This window comes from Pyxicephalus adspersus, chromosome 4 (genome assembly GCF_032062135.1).
Source record: "Pyxicephalus adspersus chromosome 4, UCB_Pads_2.0, whole genome shotgun sequence".
Classification (NCBI taxonomy): domain Eukaryota; kingdom Metazoa; phylum Chordata; class Amphibia; order Anura; family Pyxicephalidae; genus Pyxicephalus; species Pyxicephalus adspersus.
Window position 1 is genome coordinate 148,787,678 of NC_092861.1, and position 24,556 is coordinate 148,812,233.

General features: G+C 39.6%; 1 protein-coding gene across 1 annotated transcript in view; it reads left to right on the forward strand.

Moving 5' to 3' along the window:
* The window catches only part of LOC140329915 (calpain-13-like), a 70,465-nt gene that overhangs the window by 16,228 nt on the left and 29,681 nt on the right, over positions 1 to 24,556 (forward strand). Inside the window, exons 3-8 of the mRNA XM_072410307.1 lie at positions 9,771 to 9,840; positions 10,698 to 10,816; positions 14,191 to 14,324; positions 16,315 to 16,489; positions 18,197 to 18,271; positions 23,103 to 23,188. Coding sequence (XP_072266408.1) covers positions 9,771 to 9,840; positions 10,698 to 10,816; positions 14,191 to 14,324; positions 16,315 to 16,489; positions 18,197 to 18,271; positions 23,103 to 23,188 — 659 coding nt within the window. The remainder of the gene's footprint in view (positions 1 to 9,770; positions 9,841 to 10,697; positions 10,817 to 14,190; positions 14,325 to 16,314; positions 16,490 to 18,196; positions 18,272 to 23,102; positions 23,189 to 24,556) is intronic.

A 24,556-nucleotide genomic window follows, 5' to 3' on the forward strand; every position in this document is an offset into this window, starting at 1 on the left:
AAATACATCGGGGTCATTTAAACAACTTCTACTTAAAGAATTCATATTTCTGTAAAAAAAGAAAATGTATGAATAAAAAGAAGGTAAATGCAAGTTTCATGAAAATATTGCTACATTTAATATATAAGATGCAAAACATTGGTGTAAATAAAGATTGATAATAATATGCTGTGTAACATTTGTTGTTGGTAAAATCGTCTATTCTGATTCTTGTATCACAAGAACTAAAGCCAATTCAATGAAACTGATGTCATTTCTGGATTCAGCAGACATGAAATACACTAAATATATTGAAAAATCCTTGGCAAGTGAAATTTTTTTTTTTTTGTTGAGCTGTGTTATTATTACATCAGAGCATGCAAAAAGGTATAAAGTCCGAAACCAATATAATAAAAAGAATAAAAAATACTGTGACTCACTTTAATAAACTTTAATAAATATTAAGGAAGAGGAAAGAGGTTATGGGACTGAAAGAAGAAAAAATGAAGAGTCATGCAAATCTATTTTTAACACATCAGGTGTAAAGGAAAATCCATCAGATCATAAAATTTGCATACAAATCCACCTGCTGCCTGCAAGAGGTTTTGGTAACTAAGCACTATATTAAAGAACAGGAAAAGGAGATAAAGGCTGCAGGAGTTCTGATTGGTGAACAATAAAAGTGCTTTTGACCTGAATCACACAGGTGAATGTGAGATAAATAATCAGCAGATCACAGAACATATTATATGTGCCAATAAATGGACACAGCCAATAATATCGTTGTATGTTAGTTCCCCCACCTCCTAGATTGTAAGTTCTTCAGGGCAGGGTCTTAGAATCAAATTCAAGCTCCTGTGCTTTGACTTTAAATCCCTCCACATTTCTTGTCCCACTTACCATTCAGATCTGATAGAATAATACCCCCCGAGCCGCTCTCTTTCCTCCTCCAATGACCTACCAATGACTTCCTCACTCATAACCTCATCACATGCACAGCTCCAAGACTTTTCTAGAGGTGCCCTGACTCTCTGGAATGGTCTCCTCATCCCATTGGCTTGCTCCTACTTTCTGCTCATTTAAAGGATCAAAACCCAACGCTTCAACCTCACCTCCCCGTCTTCTTCTGTATCCTAAACTCCCCACTACTCACCCACCATTCCATATCTCCCTCCTATTGTGTGTAAATTCCCCCACCTCTTAGATTGTAAGCTCCTTGGGCAGGGTCCTCTCCTGCTCCTGTGTCACTGTCTGTATCTGTCTGTCACTTGCAACCCCTATTTAATATACAGCTCTGCATCATATGTTGGCGCTATATAAATACTGTTTAATAATCTTAACAAATATGGTCACTCCAATGTATATCATGATCAATGTATGATCATAAATTGCTGTACATAGGTCCTGAAAAGGCAATAAAGTTCATATAAGGCTTGTAAATCAGTAACCCATAATATGAATAGCTTTCTGATAAAGCAGTGCTGGATTTCAGCCCCGCCCCGGAGGTTCTTATAAGACAATGATGAAGCTCTATTGGTGAATCAGGTCATATATGCCGCTATGAGCTGTATGATTCTCAAGCTTTATGCAGGACCTATAACAAATACAACTCACCAGCTCTATGTATGACCATTTTGAGTCCTAAATTGTTCATTTCTAGCTCAGTTTTCCTAATTATGAAATGTTATTCAATCTTTTTTTAGCTTGAGCTGCTGCAAACCGTAGAGCAATGTCAGTCATTCCCAGCAGATAGTTTTGTTTTTCTCTGAATATATTTTCCTTCCTCTACATATTTATATTTTTCACATTGAAAATGCAAAGCGTTGTTAAATATTTATTCAGTGTCAGGTCGGGCTGAGTCTCCTCCAGCGTGGCGCTGTTCAGGGTTGTGCGGTGCGGTGGTGGAACGGGCCGCGTCTCTGCCGTGAAGGTCACTTTCTCGGGAATTAATTGGCAATTGCATTCTCATTACGGAGAGACGTTAGTAACTCAATTTATTGTGTTTACTCAGGGTCACAATTTTCAGGTGGAGTGGCAGGATCATATCAAAATGATGAATGTAACTTCTAATTCAGGGGAAAAAAATAGGTGAAGCCAACAAGTATTTTTGTATGGGATTTTAGGAGTTTAAAATCTAAACCCAAAAAGAAGAATGCCATTTATTGCAATATAATTTTTATGGTGACTTTTATTTTATTTTGTGTTTTTGTATAAAAGGCGCAATCATTTATACATCTCTGGATTTGTCTCTTGAAGTCCTAATGAGAAGAAGTTGTAGTACAAGGGGCCAATCAGCTTATGTGCTGACAAAAAGTAAGTTAGGAAAAGAAGTGAGCAGAATGACGAGATTAGTATATCACTGAGCTGCTTCTCCGTCCAATCACAGGATAGTGGTTGGCTCAGGACAACTTGGGTTCAGAAGAATGGGCTGGTCAAAAACCTGAGGACATCTAGTGGCAAAAAAGGGTACTGTAAGTAGGGTACGGTAATTCTTTGGATTCGAGGTGAACATTGCAGAGAAAGCTATTTTTATTTTTTTTAACGGTTTATTATTTTATTTGTGTAATTTTCAGTTTCAACAGAGCAAAAAGAACCAAATATTATGGGTTTATTGTTAGTGTTAAGATACCCTTTTGATTTAAAAATACACGTGCTGGATCAGAAGCGTTGGTGTCTCTTGGAGCATAGGTGTGAGGATTTGGTACAGAACATACAGAAGTTCTTAGTTTAGTGTTAGGAAATAGTTTTAGGTCATGTTAGGACTCGTGGTCCATTCTTATTGCAGCCCTCTGACTATTTCTTGTTGTCTTTGGTGTCATTATAGGGTTCCTCAGCAGAAGTTCCAAAATCCGATAATACTGTACTGGGAGTCTTGTCTCAGTCATGTGATCACCCTAACAACTATCATGCTGATCACATGTAGTTTGTTTACAAACAAACCTTCCGCCTCAGCTGTCACTGTATCTCTCTGTGGAGTCACAGTGACAGCTGCAGCCGGGTAAAAGAGAAATAATAATGATCACTATAAAAAAGTCAAATTTTATAAAATTCATTCTTAAAACCACTTTTGTCTCTTTATCAGGTTATCCTAGGGGCTTTATTAAAACAGATTACCAAATAAAAACTGGAAAGGTTTTCATATCGGCATAACAAAGCCAAAGTAGGCAAGCTTGTCACTGAAATATTGTCAAGTTTACCGATGCTGCTCAGTTTGTAATCGGCTTCTGAGCTTCAATAAGCTCTTGTCATGAAGGAGTTAAAGTGATTTTTGATTGGTTGGTCGGAGTCGTAGTGTGTGCACTTTTTATTGAATGTATTGGTCAGTGCGTAATAAGGAAGTCAAAAGTGAACCAAAATGTCTTGTTGTTTGAAAAGGTAAACAGCTCCTCCAAAGCAGCCTATAGACCTATCATGTGAACAGCCCGGAGTCCTACTTTAGGCAGCGCCAGATGGCAGCTGGGGCCCAGTGTGTGCCATGAAATGGAGCGGGGGGATCTCAGAAGCTCTGAGGGTCGTTTTGGACTATGAAGGAGAGGACGACCTTGCAGTGGAAGCCTCTGTGGATGGCTGTTTTGTGAAGCAGATAAATCCTGTCCTGATCTTCAGCCTCCTTCATTTCACGGGCGTTTTCCCGCAGGGCCTCCCATGCAAATGTTGAAGATGCAAACGTTCCGCCGGGCGCCTCAGCCTACCTTAAAGTGCAAATTCTGCTGTGAAGGTGAAGCAGGGTGACAGATGCACATAGCTTACCGCAGCAGAGGGAGCAACGACTGAACGAACAAAGTAATTCCACTTTTATTCTGCCAGATCTTCATTTAAAAAAACAAAAAAAAACAAATAGCATCCAAATTCTGAAAAGTTTACCTAAAAGTTACAATTACACTTGTACACATTTACAAAAGCGGTGAATGATACACAACTTTCCAGGATCTATATATACTGTAGCAGATAGTACAACCAGGACCTTTGCTGAATGACATATAAGATAAGAATTATTGCATTCTACAACTCATGGTTCTTCTAACTTTGGACACAGATAAAATGTTCTCTCTGCTCTACCACTGATCTTTTTTGTTTTCCTCACTTGCCATGATCTCAACCTATAAAACTGCCGCCAAAATGTGGAATTCTTTCCTTGTCCTAACAGATTTGGTCACACCATTCACCCATAAAAACAATCTCACTAAAACCTCCAACCATTGTCATTTCTTTGAAATGGGGGAACCACTTCCAGCCAATGCCATTCTACTTTTCCATTGGAACTGGTGTAACCACTTCACATCACCCCCACCCACCGCCATCTTCCTTTCCCTATGTAAGTTATGTGACGGCCATCCATCACCTCCTCCCATTCATGTTTTCCATTCCCACGTTCATTGGTGTGATCTTCCATCTTCCTTGCTCAGTGGTGTAACATCTCCCGTCACCTCTACCCATGGCCATGTTCCTTTCTCTCTATATTTAGTGCACCCACCATTCTTCCCTTCCACTCAATGCCAACTTCTTTCAATACTGTAGCTGGGTGCCCGCTGCTCATCACCTCCACCGCCATATTTGTTTTCGAACGGTAGCTAGTGTACCCATCCTCCATCACATTGGCTAACTTCCTTTACTATTGTAGTTGATGCAACTAACTCCCATCACCACCCACTGCCATCCCCTTTTACCAATGTAACTGATGTACCTGGCACCTATAACTTCCAGCCACTGCTATGTCCCCCTGGTAAATGGTGTCCATGTCCCTCTATTGTAACAACTCCCTATCACTTCTACTCTCCTTTTCTTACTGTAACTGCTGTACCCACCTTTCTGCTCCTCTAACCAACCACCCTCCGTCACCTTTACCCACTGGCATCTTCCTTTGCCACTGTAACTGATAAAACCAACTTCCATCATTCCTACCCATTGTCATCTCCCTTCCCATCTTTAAATAGCATAATGACCTCCCTTCATTTCACCCACTGCCATCTTTCTTTCTCAACCACTGTACCTAGTAAATCCAAAATGGCATTGGCAATGTAACTACGTGCACACCTCTTATCACCTCCATCTACTACACAGTCTTTTTGAATTGTAGCTGATATACCCACCTTCCTTCACCTTTACTCATTGGCATCTCCCTTAGCCACTGGAACTGATGAAACCAACTCCCATCAACCCTACCCATTTCTCTTCCCATTTGTATATGGTGTAATGGCATCCCGTCACCTCCTACCACTGCCTTTTTTTCCAACCGCTATACCTGGTAAACCCAACTTACATCACCTAGACCCACTGCCATCTCTTTTTTTATCACTGTAATTGATGTGCCCACCGCCCACCCACTGCCATCTTCCTGTACCAATGTAACTGGTGAAACCAGCTGCCGTCACCTCCACCTTTGCCATCTATTTTTACCATTGTAAATGACATGACCTCCCTTCACCTCCACCCAGTGCCATATTCTTTTATCATTAAACCTGGTATGCCCTTAATCCAGAACCTCAAGCAACTAGTGAAAAGAATTGCTGCTGTTTTAGAACCATTTTTCAAATTGTTCATATTAGAAATCATCATAAACCTATGAAATTGTCCATTGTCTGATTTATTTTCTATATGCAACAGATTTCTATCTTGTATTGCTATCTTAAATCTCCACATTTTCTTTGATGAGGGGGTGGATCATCCACCACTTACAATCTAACCTCATAAATTCCATATTTAGGTGCCCGCTCAGGCATCGCCCACATCTGATGCTTCCTAAACCCTGTAGGACCGCGGGCGTAAAGGATATTAACAGAAAGTTTTGGTTAATGTGAGAGCCCAGACTAGATTAGAAGGATTAATGCTCTGTAAAATGATCTACTTTTTTCCATTTTGTGTGTGTTTTTAAGCATGAATCAGTGAATTATTTTTTTATTGTCTTCTCGCTTTCCGTGGCTTTTTACAATGAAGTTAATAACGTGTAAAATGGTTAATTTATTTTAACCTGGAATTGTAAACTAATGTGGGAACAAGCTGATATTGCTGGAACGACATTGGCAATCGTAGATGCACCCAATAAAAAATATAACATGCATCTTTTAAAGGGGTCTATTCCCCAAATTTAATATTCAATTAATCGTTTAAAAACTCATCAAGGGGCTCATCAACATTTTGGGTAGTATGGGAATGTTTTTTGAAAATGGGGCCCTGGGCAAATGAAGTGGGGGTCCAAATGCCCGGCTTTGTAGTTTTTGGATTTTCTTCCATCCTGTCAATCTGGCCCTTGGGGATGGTGACGACCCCTGGCGATTGCCTAGTTTTAATACCCTAAATTAATCCCGGCTCCATTCCTTTATAATTTATTGTATCCATTTCAAAGAGACCCCGTCCCAGGGGGAATCGCTGCTGCCCAATTGTTGGTTCCAGGGCTTTCTGGGGTTTTGTTAAGGAAACAGGGAAGGGCTCATAATTGGTAACTGCACAATTCACTGCACCATAGTTGTGGGCTATAATGCAATGGGGGGTAAACTAACCCTAAAACACTTCATAATTTGTCTCTGAAATACAGATTCATAAACTGCATTTCCAAATAATCAAACAGCCCATTGAAAATTCCCAACTTGCTGCACCTCAGAACGTCCACACAGCTAAATAAATTCTATATAAAACCACATTCATCGTAATGAAATCTAAGACTAGCAAAACAAAGTGTAAGAATCGTCTGAATGATTTATGGAATAAAACCTCACATTTTATTACTACACGAATGCCATAATAAAAAGCCCTAACAGAATAAAGCTTCCTAGTTTATGCAATAAAAGGCGCGCAGTATACGGCACAGCAATGTGGTGACTGGAAATATAATGCTAAAACAAACACCACAAATGCTTTATATTACCAATTGTGGGATTACATAACCAAATTTCAGAGGGACATAAAAATAACTTACAATTTATATTTACAAATATGGCTTTAAAGAGGAACTCCAAGCAAGAGGTTGGATGTATATTTGAAATCCCAATGTGGGAAATGTGGTGCTTGACCAAGGCTTTATAAACGGGCGAGTTGTGTAAACACGACTGCTAGATCCTTGATATGTAATAAAGTTAAAGACTAGCTATAGGCTCCCCTGAGTGGGTGCAGATCGCCCCTTGACCCTTTGTAGAGTCCCCCATCACAGGCCCTCTTCTGGTCCCTTTGGATATCATGAGTACTGACGTGATGACATTACTGTTGCTCTTTGCATACATTTTCTGTAAACGTAGCAGGTGGGCCCTTGACACCCAGCAACAAAAGCATTTCTTTAGTCTTTCAGGTTAGGCATCTTGTGCCCAAAAAGTAATGCTGCCGGAGAAACTCCAGTTTGAAGGCGAGTAGGGCAGCCTGAGCTGCCTTTTAATTTTTGGCACTTGCTATACACATGTTAAAAAATTTGGTTATACTTGGACTTTAAGTAATAAAGCTTGACCTTGGAGTTTGCTGAAAAAACAATAAATAAGCAGAAGCACATTGATGAGTCAACCCTCTGCTCACTGTTTACTTCTTTTTGCCAGCATGTTCCCTGTGCTAGACTGTCAGCACATCAAAAAAAAGTCTGGTTGTTGCCTGCTGCCTCTCCCGACTTCGGACCGTCTGGACCACGAGTATTATCTTGATTACGATTTTTGCCTGCCACCTGCTTCGACCCTGGACTGTCTTGACCATGATTATTATTTGTCACCGATCTTGACATTTGATCTTCTTACTCTTCATCTTCTCCTGTTGTCTATCTTGACCTTGGTCGAAGGTGCAACCTACTAGTCAATCCTGGCCAGGAGGCCTCTACATTTTCTGCTGTAATAAAACCAACCTAGGACTTGTTCATTGTCTGTCCCTCCACCAAAGCCATCTGTTTCCTGCTCATGCCTGGTGGAGAGAGTCTTGGGGCCACGACTTGGTGATCTTCTCCCATCAAAGCAGTACGGTGGCCACCAGGGTCACTGACCCATCACTCTTTGGTGTGGACCAGGAGCCATTTGGATTCAGCACCCTGAGTAATCCCGTGCTACCTGACAGGAGGCATAGCCCTAACAGTCCCACAAATCCTGACGACCACCAACCAATGAAAATGCTCACTCTAATTTTAATTACCAATCAGCTCATGCAGTGAGCAAATGTACACAATGGGCTACCAAATGTTTCTTAACTTATCAAAATACCTTAGTACCTTATGGGGAAGTAAACACCAGTTTGGTTTCAGCTGAAGCCAAACCATAGTCTCTACTTAGAACAGAAGCATGTTAGCTATTGATCTACTACTTTGAAAACTTACAAGCATTATAAACCTTAAATTTGAGTCCATGGAGTTGAACATCCACTTTAATGATCTGTCTCAACCTTCATATTTACATCAGAACTTCCTATTCTTTCTATTCAAGTCAATGAGAATTTTAAAAATAGTTAAATGCACCTTAATGGGTCAACAGGAGGTCAAATGGAGCTGCCAATGAACTGTGAATGATCTCAAACTGATCTGAAATGTAAGCAAAATTCACCCGAAAGTGCACTGCGTTTGCCCTTAGGCACAAGCCCAACTACAAAGCCCCTCCATGGCGGAATATGTCCAGGCAGAATTAGGGGAAGTTAGAATTGCAGTTCCCCTTTAATTGCATATTTTCCAGATCTTCTAAGGTCAGACGGAATATAAAAAGGAAAAGTTAACCCAGGTAGAGCTGGCAATCATGGCTCATCATAAATGTTATTTTATCAGCGGCGCGTTCTGCACGGCTCAGTGATTACACCGAAGCGGCTTCTAAAAGAGTCCAAATGAAATAATCACTTCACCTCTGAATGAGACACTGATGAAAATCTCTCCTGTAATTGAGAGGAAGTCGACAGATTATAATCTGCACTTATTGTTACATATCCAGACTATCTATAGAACATTCCGAGGAAGGAATGGAGATGGAACATCAGGCTCCAATTGTTACTATTCATTCCAAATTTTATATTCTGACATCCCTTTATTTTTATGTATATGTCAATGGGGATTATTTATTAGAATCCAACAGGTAAAAATAAATATATATATATATATGTATATATATATATATGGGTCTATTTATAAAACTGGGAATCTGCCATTCCCTTGTGGGAATCAGGTACTGCCATTGAAAAACATAGACCTGAAAGATTTTCAAGTTGGAATGTTTTAGGGAATTCAGATACCGTTTTATAAACATAGGTTTTGTTTTGCAAGATAAAACAAAAAGCTTTATTCTGACTATAAACATCTTAGAATGGCTGATGGGCAGTGTGATCACAATATTGCCTTGTTTCGCTTATAAACAAGAACGATATGGTCACATGACTGTTCCTTTTTAATGGGAACTTTTTGTCTGATTTATGTAATATTGAAATAGTTTGGTTATATATGCTTGATAAGTGAAAAAAAGAATACTTGTTTTTTCTACTAAAAATTTCCAGTGGGATCATAAGCACATACTCCAGGGGTTTCCCACTGTGATACCCTAGGCTTCCTCCAGAGGGCGGTATGGGTTCCTTGAGCAATGAACAGTTTGCACCTCTCAGGTTTAAGTGACACCAATGATCTTTTTGGCTATCTGTAAGGGTGACATTCTTCCCAATGGCCAGCAATATAAGAGGAATTCTTCCCACTGACCACCACACTAATGTACCGTGAGCTGTGGATTTAGAAGGGGTTCCCTGAAGACATGGAAGTTATGTGATTTCCAAGGCAGTAATTGATTCTCCACCATGGAATGTTTTTCATGAACATCAGATCCAATGCTTTCCTAACTGTTCTCTCTGGTGTGTTTTTGTTTTAGGAGATTAACAAGGATCCCCGTTTTCTCGTTGATGGTGCAAGCATATTTGACATCATGCAAGGAGAAATAGGTAAGATTGGCAAAATGGTTTCACTCCTGTATGTCATCTCTCCTAATCCCATAATCTCACAGACAAAAAAAATAGTCAAATGCCATCCAAATCCAATGAGAAAGTGGAGGGCACAAAAATAATATTAATTAATAAGATAATTAAGATAATAAGATAACTAATTTAATTATCTAATTAAAATCCATTCTTTATTTGTATTAATCAAAGATAAAATATGGAAGTAGAAAAGTATAAATGAACCATGAAAATAGTCTGAGTTGAGTTGAGCTGAGTCAGCTCAAAAATCACTTTGTTAGACAAATACAATGATCACTATGATTAATAATTTGAGTGTGCTCATAAAAGTCAAGTCATACAAAATGAAGTCCCGTTCCCACCGCGTTTCACCTGTCTGTGGCTTCCTCAGGGGAACTGAAGACTTGAGCAAAAATAATAATGCTATTCAAAAAGAAATGTATATATATAAGCAAGGTACAGTGACTTATTGCATAGTAATTACAAATAATACAGAAATAGTACAAATAGTACAGATTAAATTGACAATGGTACAAATTGCATAGTTCATTTATTTTACGTAATAAAGGTAATATATTCAGAAAAGTAGAAATGTGGTTTTAAAATGAATTTTTGTTGAATAAAGGTCCAAATATATACAAACATATTCTTCTTTTTTCTTTCCTATAACCAACGCTAATGATTATTTCTGGATGCATCTTTTATTTATTTTTCTTTTTTGTAAGGGTAAATCATTAAAATTATTTATATCATGATAATTGAAAATTGTTATTTGGATTATTACTTTTATTTATACAATTATGTGATTCATCAATCTATAACATGTGTGTGTGTTTCTTTAGGTGACTGCTGGGTTCTTTCAGCTGTTGGAGCTTTAACTTTGCACCGGAGGTTTCTGGAAAATGTAGTTCCCAAAGACCAGGAGTTCACACACAAATATGCCGGAATCTTTCACTTTAGGGTAAGAAATTCCTCCAGAAAGGGAGAGGCAAGATATAGGAATATAAAGGAAAAAAAAGGAATATTAAGGAACCAAAAGGATATGTAGGGGGGTGAAAATGAGAAGAAAAAAAAAGTAAAGAGAAAGTAAAAAGAGAAAGGAAATGGAAGCAAAATGAAGGGAAAGGGAAAGGCAAGGAAGCAAAAGAAAAAAGAAAGGGAAATGGAAAAAAAAAACAAAAAATGGAAGAGGAATAAAATGAGAAAATAGAAAAGTGAATAGGATAAGCAAAGGGAAATGAATTAATAAGAATAGGAAAGAAAACGATAGGGTAGGAAAAGGAAACAAAATAAAAGTGAAAGAAAAGAAAAGTCACAGTGAAAGGATGTTAAACGGGGAAAAAAAAGGAAAGGGGAAGGAAAGGAATTGAAAGAAAAGAAATACAAAGAAAAAGAAAAGGACATGGAAAATAACAGAAGGCATATACAAAGAAAAGGAACTTTTGACCACTTACCTGTTTACTTCCACCTACATAGATAAATAATACCCAATAAACAGTCAAACAAAATAATTTTAAATAAAAAATCCAATAATATGACAACCAAAAATTCACTGTGTCCTGCAGTGCCCAATTAGTAAGTGGTTAAAATAATGTCACATAAAATGTCATGGCTCGGGTATACTGTAATATATAGTAATCCCTTTCTTTTATTTTCCATAGAAAACCTTCCTGACAGCCTGGTGTTTCCATGTTACCTAAGGCTCAGGTGTGTTTAAATAAAAAGATAGCAGTGTAACAAGCAACCTAGGGGATTCTGTATAACTACATGTTATATAGCTGTGTCCGAATGAATAGCTAACGGATCCACAGAACCATTTGACCAATTTGTTGGGGAAAGGAACAACAGCTACCTAGTGAGGGCCGATAACTTGGAAATGCCCCTCTCCCTATATCCTCAGATGTTTTCCATATTATCTGACATGCTGAGTTGAATGGACTGCCTACTTTTATTTGGGGAGTGACGTGGTATATGGAAGATTTATATCTTATATTTAAGTCTTCCCCCCCGTATCACTGCATTGTCTGGGAAAATAAAGCTGTGGAAGAGTTTGAGCCCATTCAGGCTGTATTGGATTTGGTTGCAGTTTTCTTCTATTCCGTTGATGAAGGTCATACAAAGTCCAGCAAAGGTTTTTGGACTTCTCATTCCTGGGTTACCTTGCATTTGGACTGGGACCATTCACATAGCAGCTCACCTGTCCATGCATATCAATGGTCCTTAATGTCTAAGTACAATCCCGTCCATTACACGAGGTCTTCTCAGGTTTCAGATGGGTTAGATAACACCCTAATCCTGTGTTTTCCTAAGACTTGACTTTGTTCTCTCATCTGGATTACACTGGTAATTCTATTTTAAACAACGTGCAAACAACAAGCAAAGCACGCATCCCTCTTTGCAAACATTTGTATATTCAACATGACCGCCTAGGCCTGCTGTGGTTACTTTGCATGCCGAATGTTTATGATGAGCCTGCAGTTCTCTCTGGCATTGTCTATAATGGGGCGGAACAACAATACATCGACATAAAGATTCACGGATTTGTTTAAGGTTCCTGCTTTTCATACAGAATGGGAGCCACTTATGGCAGCGGTCACGTAGGAAGCCTAGATATTCATGTGTTGTGTCATCATAATGCAAACCTGAGATAGTTAATGTGCTGGATGGAACAGCTCAACCAGACCCAATAAATCCAAGAAATGCAAACTGTGTGCAAAACTTTATACAAATGTATTTATCCAGTGCAAGATGTTTAGGCTTGTGACATTAGCATTCCTTTTCATTTAAAGATACCAGTCCATTCATTACAACAACAGGCTTCCCATTGGAGTATACTCTTGGATATTATATTATTTAATGTAATTTAGATATGTTATAACCCTGCCATGAGTAGATATCCAAAAAGCCCCAAGACTGCTGCTGGGTGCTGCCATCTTCGGTGTAATGTCAGCAGTCCGAGCAAACACAGAGCTGGCACTCAAGCAACACTAAAAAATTACCCTTTTCCCAGCTGTTAGGTAAGAAGGTAAAGGATTGGGAATAGGAGCTGGAGCAGCACACAACGCAATTTAAAGAGGAGAGGTCTATGACATAAATGAGGATTTTGCTAAAAAAAAAAAGGGCTTATTCTGGAATAAAAATAACAAAAATAAAAAAGGTATCTATATACAATATAAGACAACTCTCCCAATAGGCACTACTTTTTTAGTGATAACTGCATATGATGGGATTTCCCTCACTTTGAAGTAATGTCCTCCCCCGTTCTGTTGTATCTACAGACAAAATCATTGCATTAATCTTGATCTTATTTTCACCCCATTACCATATCCCAAATGTCAGAAGAGCAAAATTCCTACAGAGGTGCACCCCACAATAAAATAGAACATTAAACTTGGAATGTACAGTCAATGTAAGGAAACTCCAAGGAGTGTCACACCCAACTTCAAAATGTCCAGAATATCTTCTTACATATTTGTCAAAGGTCAAGCATAAAATACTTTATGGATTTAAGGGATGCAATGGCCATCGCTCCCCTTTTTCATATATCAGGGTTTTTAGTTATGATAAAAGAAAGTAAAAAGACTTTAAAAGAGTCCGGCACCACCACCTGCTGCCATTTGTGCAGCCACAGGTTCTTTTTGATCCAGCGCTGCTGTGCAAGTACTCGGGCGAGGGACAAGGAGCCATGGAATATCAAAGCAGGTGTGAACATCCCCTTTTAGAAATTGGGGAACTGACCTTAATTATATGCTGCTCATTGCACCACAATCCTTGGAGATCTTTGGAACAAACCATTGGTGGGTCTTTTAAATTCCTTTGCCATAACCACAGACCCCAATGACAGGAACCCCCTTTATTTGACCCCCATGTATATATATGATGATGGTTTTTTTAAAGTTTGGTCTCGTTCTTCTATAAAGTTTCTTTACTTGTTGCACTTACAGCACAGGAACTAAAGAATAAAATTAATTTGACACATATGTGTTTAGACAGTCCAATCATTTGTAATGGGAACACACTTTGGGGCAACCGAAACTGCCCTCTCTATGTTTCAAAACACAGAAATATAACTAACCAGTCTGTTCTCCATCGTAAATGGCTTTTGGTTTTTGGTTTAATTATTATGTTTAAATAAATCTCTTTTTTTTTTGTTTACTTTCAGATTCACAATTATTAACTTTTCTTTTGTGCCTTTTCTTTCACGGTCTATGTAAATCAGTTTTATATTTGTACATTGATAAAATCCAAAGGAAACCCTTTACAATGAATCTATTTGTTATGTAGTGATTAACTCCCTTTGTGTGCTGATTGCTGCCTGCTTTTCCTCTTTTGCAGTTCTGGCAATACGGCGAATGGGTGGACGTGGTGGTCGATGACCGTTTACCTTTCCTCAATGGAAGATACTTGTCGGTCCAGCCAAGGAGCAATAATGAGTTTTGGCCATCTCTGCTGGAGAAAGCTTATGCCAAGTAGGAATGATTACACCAATATGATAAAAATATTATTCAATGTTCAATTAAATATCTAGAACAGTGTTTCCTACGCTTTATAGCATGGAAGAACCCTAGAAATACCTTTTGTGTCTCAGGGAACTCAAGCTACAATTATTGTATCCACAGCTCACAGTATATTAGTGTGGTGGTCAGTGGGAAGAATGTCACCCTTACAGATAGCCAAAAAGATCATTGGGGTCACTTAAACTGACCTGAGAGGAATTGATTTCTTAAAATCATTTGCTATTTGCTAGCAATTATTTAAAATCCCGGACCACATCCATTCCAAGTTTGCTGGATTACCCAGTATGACTGATGAAAGTGCACCCTCTCCAGCCTTGGAGAGCTTTAATTAATCAGGCCGATTGAGTCCAATGGACCCACTGAGAGTGAACTTTGCTGTCACCTTACAAATAAGATTCCATTTAGGGATAGGCAAACAATTTTACAAACGCATCTCTGTTGCAAAAATCCTAATTGTTAGAGGAAGCTGATTTTCAGAATTTTGCAAATTTGTCTTTCCAATTTTGTGAGTTTATTGCAATATGGTAATGTCATCAAATTTAGGAAAGTCATGGGACCAAATGCTAAGTGAACAAAATTAGAAAATATAGTAGTTTAGTACAGTTAGGGATATGGTTTTAAAAAAACACCTGCCACTGGTATAGGCAAAGCATCTGAGAATAGAAGTCACCAGAAATGCTGGGTGGAGGTGGGTTGTCATGTGGACCTGATGAAACATGTAGAATTAAAAAAATTAAAGATGAATTGAACATAAGGAATTTGCTAAAATGTGTTCTTTTTTTATTGGGTATTTTCAGAACATGCATTTTTGAAGCCACTGCCAATATAAAGGCAAAAGACTCAACATAATATTGTCAGTATTAAAGAGCAAGCAAGATTTCTAAATTCGATCTCGCAGCGAATCCGGCCTTTCTCACTTATCTAACATGTAAGCAAGAACGGCCTTGTGAATTCGGCCATTGAATTCAAATTTTTCGTGACCTGCAAGAGCAATCAGGGGAGCGGAGCTGACAGCTCCACTCCCCTGATTGCTCTTGCAGCCCTACCAAAACTGTTGTATGTGTTCTTGGATAGCGATTCTCTATCCAAGAACACAGGAGTCTCCCGGCTTTGCTCATGAATTAATGCAGTGGTGGAAATCATCCTGTGATGATTCCCACAGCTGTATTCATTGATGAGCACAGCCGGGAGACTCACACTGACTGGAGGAATACGGCAGCTGTGCTTATCAATGAATGCAGCCGTGGGAATCATCCTGTAACGATTCCTACGGCTGCATTCATTCATTAGCACAGCCATGGGAATCCTCCTGTCAGTGTGCAACCCCTGGGCACTAGAGGTTAAATGACAAGTCTTCCCATTCATCACCTCCACTGCTATGTGATTGGCTGAGGAAAGGTAAACCCTGATGACAGCTCAAACGTGATCAGGATTTTCCTTTCCTTTGATGGATCCTCCTGTCAGTCCCGCTGCTGTGTTCATTAATGAATGCAGCCGTGGGAATCATCCTGTAATTTCCTCGAACTTCCGACGGGTCTGCAAAATCGGTTCTCCGAAATTTCGCAGACCCATCAGAAGTTCCAGGAAATTTCTGCAAGACTGGCCTTGTCGCTCATCCCTAATTGTCACCAAGCTTCCTCAGTGGGGAGAGGGGGTCTTGGGAAACCTTAGGATCATGTCCCTAATGAAAACATTTTAAAAACCATGTAATTTTCTATAATTTTTTTTCCTAACTATTTTCACAGTAAAAGCACATTTGCATACCAAGAGGTCTCCATGCAGCACCCAAATTATGATTACAATATCATGTTCCATGTTACACCTATGAGTTGCAAGAATTGTAGGTGTTATAGGGTACTGTGCATTGCTGGTGTTTTACTATTTTATTGTACCCCATGACATTTTTGTTCATATTTCATTATTGTTGTGTCTATCCTGACAGGTTACGTGGCTCTTACCAGAATCTGCACTGGGGGTTCATTTCTGAGGCCCTGGTGGATTTCACCGGAGGGGTACAGCTGGACTTCAACTTATCTAAACCTCCACCGGACCTCCGTGATATTGTCCTGGCAGCAGCAAGATCTGGATCCCTCATGGGATGTACAACTCCAGGAGAGGTAAGGAAACCATAAATACCCCAAACTACTTTCCAAACCAATACCCCCAACTAAAAACCAGCCATGACTTCTAGATGAGGCTTGGACTCTTAGGGCCACCCTGTGCAGCTGTACCAAACTCTCTAGAGTGTCAAAAACACCAAAATCACTTGGTGACATTTCCCAACAAATCGAAATATTGGTTCTAACCTCATGTTCATTGCTTTGGTCATTTGGGTAATGAAATATGAAAGCAGATACTGGTGCACAATGATCCAGGATGTTTATGTCTAGTCCCTGAGAATGCTGAATTATTTTCTCAGCCAATATTATTGGAAATATATTGGCTGATGAGAGTAACTTGGCCGATTCAAGCTTTGCTTTTGTTATAATGGTGGTTTGGCTTAATGGTAGATTCTAATATTACTATTGTGTTGTGGTAACCAAGCATACCACATAAGGCTCTATGTGCATTGTGTTAGCATTCATTTGTATTTCCAAAATTTTTATTGGTTTTTCAAAGGATTTTTTGCAACATATTTCCAAACAGTCAGAGTTGAACTTAGATAAATTTACACATCATACACAATCCAGATAACAACAGGGACTTTTTTGGGTTTAACACAAATATAATACGTTTCCAACTAAATATTGCATCACATCAGTATTCTTTTATTATGACATACAATGGTTTTTGTAAATGCAAATAAAATTATTTTTTTCATTATTTCCTGTTTTAATGCTAACTTCAGATGCATTGATTCTATTAGCATTCTTTTGGATATACCCATCACACCATTGCGCAGATGTGAACACACTGTGTGTTGTGGTGCTTTGCATTGGGGGAAAAATGCAGATGTATTACTGGTTGTGTTGAAGTGCATTAGCAGCCCATTCCAAAATAATAGAGTACCCTAAAGCTTGGAGTTGTACAGCAAAAAAGTAATTGTTTTGCATTTGCACCCGTATATTAAATGTCATGATAGCAATATGGTATTGTAAGCAGATCAAATGCCAACAATGTATCTTATGTTTGCTCATAAAATGTATTTCTTTCCTATTTATTTCCTATTGGGACAGTTGTGCACTTTTGATGATTGGCCTCTAGGTGGCAGAATAGGAGACATGTAGAAAAATTCGCCCATAGAATTTACCACCAGCAAATTTCGGAGAATTCTGCTGGGGGAAAAATTAATAAATAGAGACTGTTGAGTCTCCTGGATCTTGATCACCACCATTCCTGGGTTATAAACTAACATTTAAACAAGCTCATCTATGAACCCCTACTCTAATAATATGAGACAATTTTTGGAACAATTAGGGTATGTCCAGACTGGTAATGTGGGGTTATGATGTACTTACCAATTCCAAATGCTAGTGAACTGCTGCCTCAAGGGAGATGCTATGAAGAGCTTTCACCCCTGACAGCTCCATAGAGAATGAATGGGGCAGCACTGTGTGGTACAGTACCACTCACTGCCAACCATTAGCAAATCTGCAGATGCTGGTTCACTAAGAACCAGCACTGCGGTGCAAGTGACTAGCAAGGTGCCAAATGCCAGGACCCGAATTGCTCTATCCCGAAGCAGGTCAGAACCGAGCTTTACCCTTTATTCATCTCTATCCCAATATATATATATATATATATATATATATATTCTACTTCCCAGTAAGCTTCACCTACTGCTCATTGAAATCACTGAATTTCTAATCTGTGTTTTGTTTTAGTTTCATACTGGAAATATGGAACTGCAGAATGGACTTGTACAAGGTCATGCCTACACAGTTACGGATGGTTTGCAGGTAAGACAATGCTTGCAATGAGGTTGCGTTCATGCCAGTGAACCACTGGGGAACCTTGGAGAAGATGTTGGAAGTGGCTTCTAAATGAGGCAGCCCCATGGAGAATGAATGGGGGTGGCAGTGGGTGGTACGACACTGCTCATTGCCACCAGCTGTCATATGTGAACCAGAGCCGCAATGCAAGGGGAGCAGATGGCACCAGGAGTCGTGCAGGATTACTCAATCCCGAGATTGGTCTGGATCTGCCCTTGGGACACCTTCACTTCTTAGGAAATTACAAACTTTTGAGGATTTCCTGGTGCCTAGGCAATGTTTTGTGATTCCTAAATAACTGGGTGGTATTTGTTTTAGCCAATTTTTAGCAAAAATTATGGATAGCGGAATCCCCAGCATGATAGATTTCATTTTAGTAAGTATATTCATGCTGATATATTTTTTTACATGTGTAAGTATTATGCGTTCAGGTATTTATTGCCACTCCAGGAATCATAGCACTTCCCCCATTAATTTAGGGGTTGGTGTGGCCATTTCCCTCTCCTATATCAGGGTTTGTGGGTATAAGAAAAATAACTTTCTAATGGACTTGGAATGGAAAGGACATTGCCATCTTTATTCAGGCATAATCCAGGGTCACAATCTATTCCCTGGACTGAGTCTACCTAAAAGTTAATCATGGCGGCCTTCAGGGGTCAGTTGGGTATGGATGGCCAACAGGAATGACTAACAATGGAGCATATTTGCAAAAAAATGGTAAAAGGTAATCCCTCCTTCTGTTTGTTTACATAAATGGCCGTCCCCCGTAAAAGTGCTTATGCAACAACACTAAAAAAAGAAAGAGAGTAGGGGTTTCATTGCAGGAATGTGTATTGTGGTAATTTTGTAACAAAAATTCAAGAGCATATAGTACAATAATATTAGTTTATTTACAGCCATAGGATTATATGTTTCAGGTCTGTCCCATTGAAGTCATGGGGTATCTGACCCTAAAACTAGACAAGGTAATCCCTAGATCAAGGACTCATGGCTTCAAACCTGACGCGTTTCACCGTCTGGCTTCTTCAAGGGATGAGTAGAGGCCGTGTAACAGAATGTTTCACCATGGTAGGGTGTTCATGGGAAGGTGGTAATAGGCGTTCCAAATATATATTTCCTGTTTCCAAATCAGTGTAGTAATGTGACTATGAAGTTCTATTCATGCAGCGTGTGCAGCTGAGAGGGATCCCACTCCAATCCCACGCCAGACGGCGAAACGCGAGGGGTTTGAAGCTGCGATTCCTTGATCTAACTAGGGATCACCTTGTCTAGCTTTAGGGCAAGATACCCCATGACTTCAAAAGGACAGACCCGAAAAATATAATCCTATGGCTTTAAACTATTTTTATTGTACAATATGATCTTGAAATGTTGTTCTAAAATTACCACAATATAATTTGCCTGCAAAGAAAACCCTACTCTTTTTTGGTTTCTGTTGCATGGAGCACATTTGCCCTATACAGAGAAAATGTCTGGCAATTTATAGCAGAAAAGGACCAAAGAGGAAGGAAAGTATTATCCCAGGTAGGCTGCACTCAGATGTATTAGAGGATTTATTAAAGAGTGTCATATAAACAGCTAAGGATTCAAAAGGGGCCCCTTCATCAAGGTTTAAGAAAAGGATCTGGGTGAAGAATAAGTATCCCTTAGGTTAGGAGTGCCCAGTCTGCTCAAGTCATTGGCCCATCATTAGGCTCGCATTGGCTCGCAAAAATTTCCTTGAACTTCCGTTGATTCTACGAAATTTCGGCAAACTGATTTTGTGAAACCATCGGAAGATCGAGGAAATTATAACAGGATTCACAGGGGATTCACAGGATTCCCTGGGAATCCTGTTGGCGATCCCCGGGGCACTAGAGGTAAATTGACCTCTAGTGACCCGGGGATCACGCACTCTTCTCAATGAATGCAGCCACAGCTGCAATTATTGAGAAGATGCCCGGCAAAGGAGAACCTCCTGACATTGTAATATAAGTATCTCTTACAAATGATACGTTACAGATACAAATGTAAGAGATACTTATATTACAATGTCAGGAGGTTCTCCTGTGCTAGGCATCTTCTCAATAATTGCAGCTGTGGCTGCATTCATTGAGAAGAGTGTGTGATCCCCGAGTCACTAGAGGTTAAATAACCTCTAATGCCCGGGGATCACAGAGGATTTCCAGGGCTGCATGATGCTCCTTTTCAGCACAACCTCTCGGCAAATCAGAGGGCTGTTCACGCCCGAGAAAGGCCTGATTCGCTGCAAGATCGAACTTAATGTTCTCGCTCGCTCATCCCTACTCATCATTCACTATGTTGGGTCTCAGATGGAAGATTTCCTAGAAAACCTCCTGAATTATTATGAATAGTGATGACATGATGTAATCAGCGTCTGAATGAAGAATCTGTGCTCTCTGAAGTATTATTATGGCACGCGGGGGGTGGTTCTGTACCTCATACAACTACCCCAGGGCAAATAGAATGCTTTGCGTGGCTTTTCCACTACAAAAGCAACAACCCCCCTCTCCACTTTCATTAATGATGGGAACCCAAACAAAACATTGTGCCAACTGGAGTTCTGAAGTCACCCATTGTGCGAGAAGTGGTGTCAGGTAACTCAACATGGTTTTGGCCAAAGAACAAATGTATTTGCACAAAGACAATATTAAATGAGACAAAGCTGAAACGCTTTCAATGTCAATACGGCTCCCGTGTTCAAATTGTTTAGCAAAGCTTGGAAAGGTGACAACAATTTCCAATGTAAACATTAAAGAAGAAAAACTAAATACAACTTTCCAAGGTCACCTGAGTACAAAAAATACAAATCTCCATTTTCTTACTTGTTGGGATGGTAAATGTAAGTGTTAGTTCAGCGTTTCTCGACCTTTTTAACATGGGGGAACCCTTGAAATAACATTTTAGGTCTCAGGGAACCCCTTCTATAATTACTGTATCCACAGCTCACAGTATATTAGTGTGGTGGTCAGTGGGAAGAATTCCTCTTACATCTCTGGCCATTGGGAAGAATGTCACCCTTACAGATAACCAAATCATTGGGGTCCCCTAAACCTGAGAGATGCAAGCTGCTCATTGCTCAAGCAACCTCTGGAGGATCCCTGTCCGGGAAACACTGCTATAGATTATTTTCACTGGAAACAATTTTCCTAAACATCTTCAATGACAGTAGAATGAATGAGAGCTGTACACACAGCGCTGTACAGATCTATGGAGAAGCTAGGGGTGACGTCAAGCAAGCAGCACCCCGTTGCATCCTCGTTGCACCCCCCAGGTCATCCCCAGGTTGATGGGCGATGGTGAGGGAGCACTATAGACAGTTTCTTCCAAGACAAACACAACTGTTCCTTTTTAACTGACCACAGTATAATAGGTGCACATAGCTTTGGATTAAAGTATTGGGCTTGGTCACACTGGTCATGAGATTGCAGTGCGGTTACGGCTTCCTCATACCAGGGAACCGCTGCCTCTGGAGAGACGTTACACGCAGCCTTGCCACGGCGACACCTCTATGGAGAATGAATGGGGGGGCCAGTGAGTGCTACAGTACCGCTCACCACCACTAGGTGTCACATTTGCAGATGATGGTTTTTAAGAACCAACCCTCTGGTGAGAGCGGCCGAGCAGCTGGTAAGGTGCCAATCACCTGGAGCCCCATGGGATACCTGAACCTGAAGCAGGCCTGAGCCTACTTCTACTCAATCTCCAACCACCAAAATATAAGGAGTCTGATTTAATAAATCCCCCCAAGACTGGAGTGAATAGACTATCACGGGAGAACCTGGGTGATCCTCATTGATGTAAGTCGGTCAGATTCTGTACAACTTTAAAGTCTGGTATAGAATATAAACTGCTCTGGATATACGCACTGACTGCAAACAATAATGCATCAACTGCTCAGCTGCAGCACAAAAAGCAGCACTATATCACAGTGTTTATAATCAGCATTGCATTGTTCTGTGCCCTCAGACTCTGCAGTTAAACTAATAAAAGCAAATTATACTGACAAAGATATCTCCTTTTAGAATCTTTTTTTGTCCTTCCCTTTCCATGATCATTGGACATAAACTTGGTGTCCACATAAAAACTTATTTGTGAATCCTATGAGAACACTGCCATCTGCTGGCACGACCAGATATTGCATCACATATACCTGGGCAATGCAATGCAGAGCCAAAAATATGAAATGACTTAAATGGCAGTAAAACCTGACAGAGGCTCTAAGACTTCTCAACCACATCCAAAAAACTTGGTGCTGGCTATGATTTCATTTGAAAGTGAGCATTTCTGTAACTTTACAAATCTGCATGAACTAACACCTTTCATTTATTAATATACAGTACAGTATCAGTATAGTATTAAATAAAAAATAACACAAATTCATCCACTTTTTTCTGTAATGAGATTTTATCACTAGCTTGCTGCAAGCAAAATGAAGCATTTCCTTAGTCTTCCCTCCCCAGACATTAGTGAACATTGTAACTTTGTTGCAACTTACAAACAGAATGCATAAGGGGGCTGATGGGTCCCAAATATTTGTAAACCCAGCCAAGAACTTAACAGACACCAGAACTTACATAAATGTGTCATCTCTGAGCCAACATATCAGTCCAAGAAATAGATGATGACCTGAGCGATGCCTGAATAATTATGGCTCTGAGAGGAAAAGCAGATAAATGCATTGTTAGGGAGAACTACGAGAAGTAATAATTTCCTGAAAGTGTTACACTGGCATCTGTCCTTCACATGAAATCATTTGCTTTTTGTTATCGCCAAAATAACTGTTTGTGTCCCCTAGATCGAATATAACAACAAAATTGAAGACATCGTCCGAGTGTGGAATCCTTGGGGTCAGGGTGAATGGAACGGGCGCTGGAGTGATCGGTGAGAAGAATGAGGAATAACATTATTAAAAATTGTAAAACCAGAGAAGTGTATTTACCAATCATTAATAAGATTCAGTGGGATTCACCCTGCATTCCACAGTTACATTCACCTTATTAAAATATGATGAATGTGTACCAGGTGAATCCATCTGCAAGAAACCAGTATGGATTGCAGAATCTCTCAATCTTTTCACCCCTGAGAATTTCTTGGAATCAATTTTCAAGTCATAGGGAATCCCTGGTAAAATAATTGGGGGTCAGTAGGAAGAATATTGACTTTAGATTGGTGGCCATTGAGGAAGGTTGACCCCAAAAAAAACAGAATGCCACCTTTATTTTAAAAAGACATTGGTGCAATGTCAGTGGTGTTGGATCCAGAATTAATCAAGTGAGAGGTCAACCAGGAACATTTCCTAGTAATCATTTGATGAACAGATGAGAATGGCTGATGTATTGTGTTTAGCTGCCAGCAATATTTCTCTAAAAACAAAAATTAAAAAACAAAAATGTATTCCCACCGTCCAAGTGCCAACTAGCCTGCCACACAAAGAATGTAGCTAGTATGCCCAGCAATGGAGCTCTCTGGCACCCCTAGTGGCATCCCCAGGAGGTCATGGCAGCCAGGGTGGGCTAATGTATCACATACCTGCCAACACTGTATTTATTACTTAATCTATTTATTATTACTTTTCTAAAATCATTTCACCCAAAGCGGGGGACGGCCACCTATTTATTTTGAATAGCCCAATACCCATCAACATCTGGCACTGGTTCTTGGGGAAAAGGACCCTCATTATTTTGGGGATAAAAGTCCCTGAGTTCTGAAAGTCATGGCAGGCGAGTTATAGTTTATCTTGGACTGGAATGCCATTCAGTGCACTCATGATATCCTTGGTGGCTATTGAGGAACAAATTTCAATTCTATTTTATTGTGGCGGGAGCTTTAACTTACCTGCACCCCGACACCACCAGAATAATAAAATACAATGTAACTTACAGAACAGATCGCACATTGACCCAACAGCATACAATGTCAGTGTATAATGTATAAAATGTAACTTTTTATATCATTGATACATTGGTAGCAAGGGGAGGGGTCAGGGATGTTATAAAAGAACCAGTCAGATAATTTTCCCAATATTCACAAGAGTAAAATGCAAAGAAAGGCAAAATCTGGAAAGATTTGGCTGATTTTAGCTGACAGCAGATAAATCTGGTGTTTATCTCATTACATATTCAAAACATTGGTTTAAGCAATTTGGGGTTTTTAACAGAATTCCCAAATTTTCCAATTGTTTATCAAAAAAAATAAAATAAAAGGTAACTGTGCTGTCTTGTGGGTCCATTAAATGTTTCTAAAAGGTGC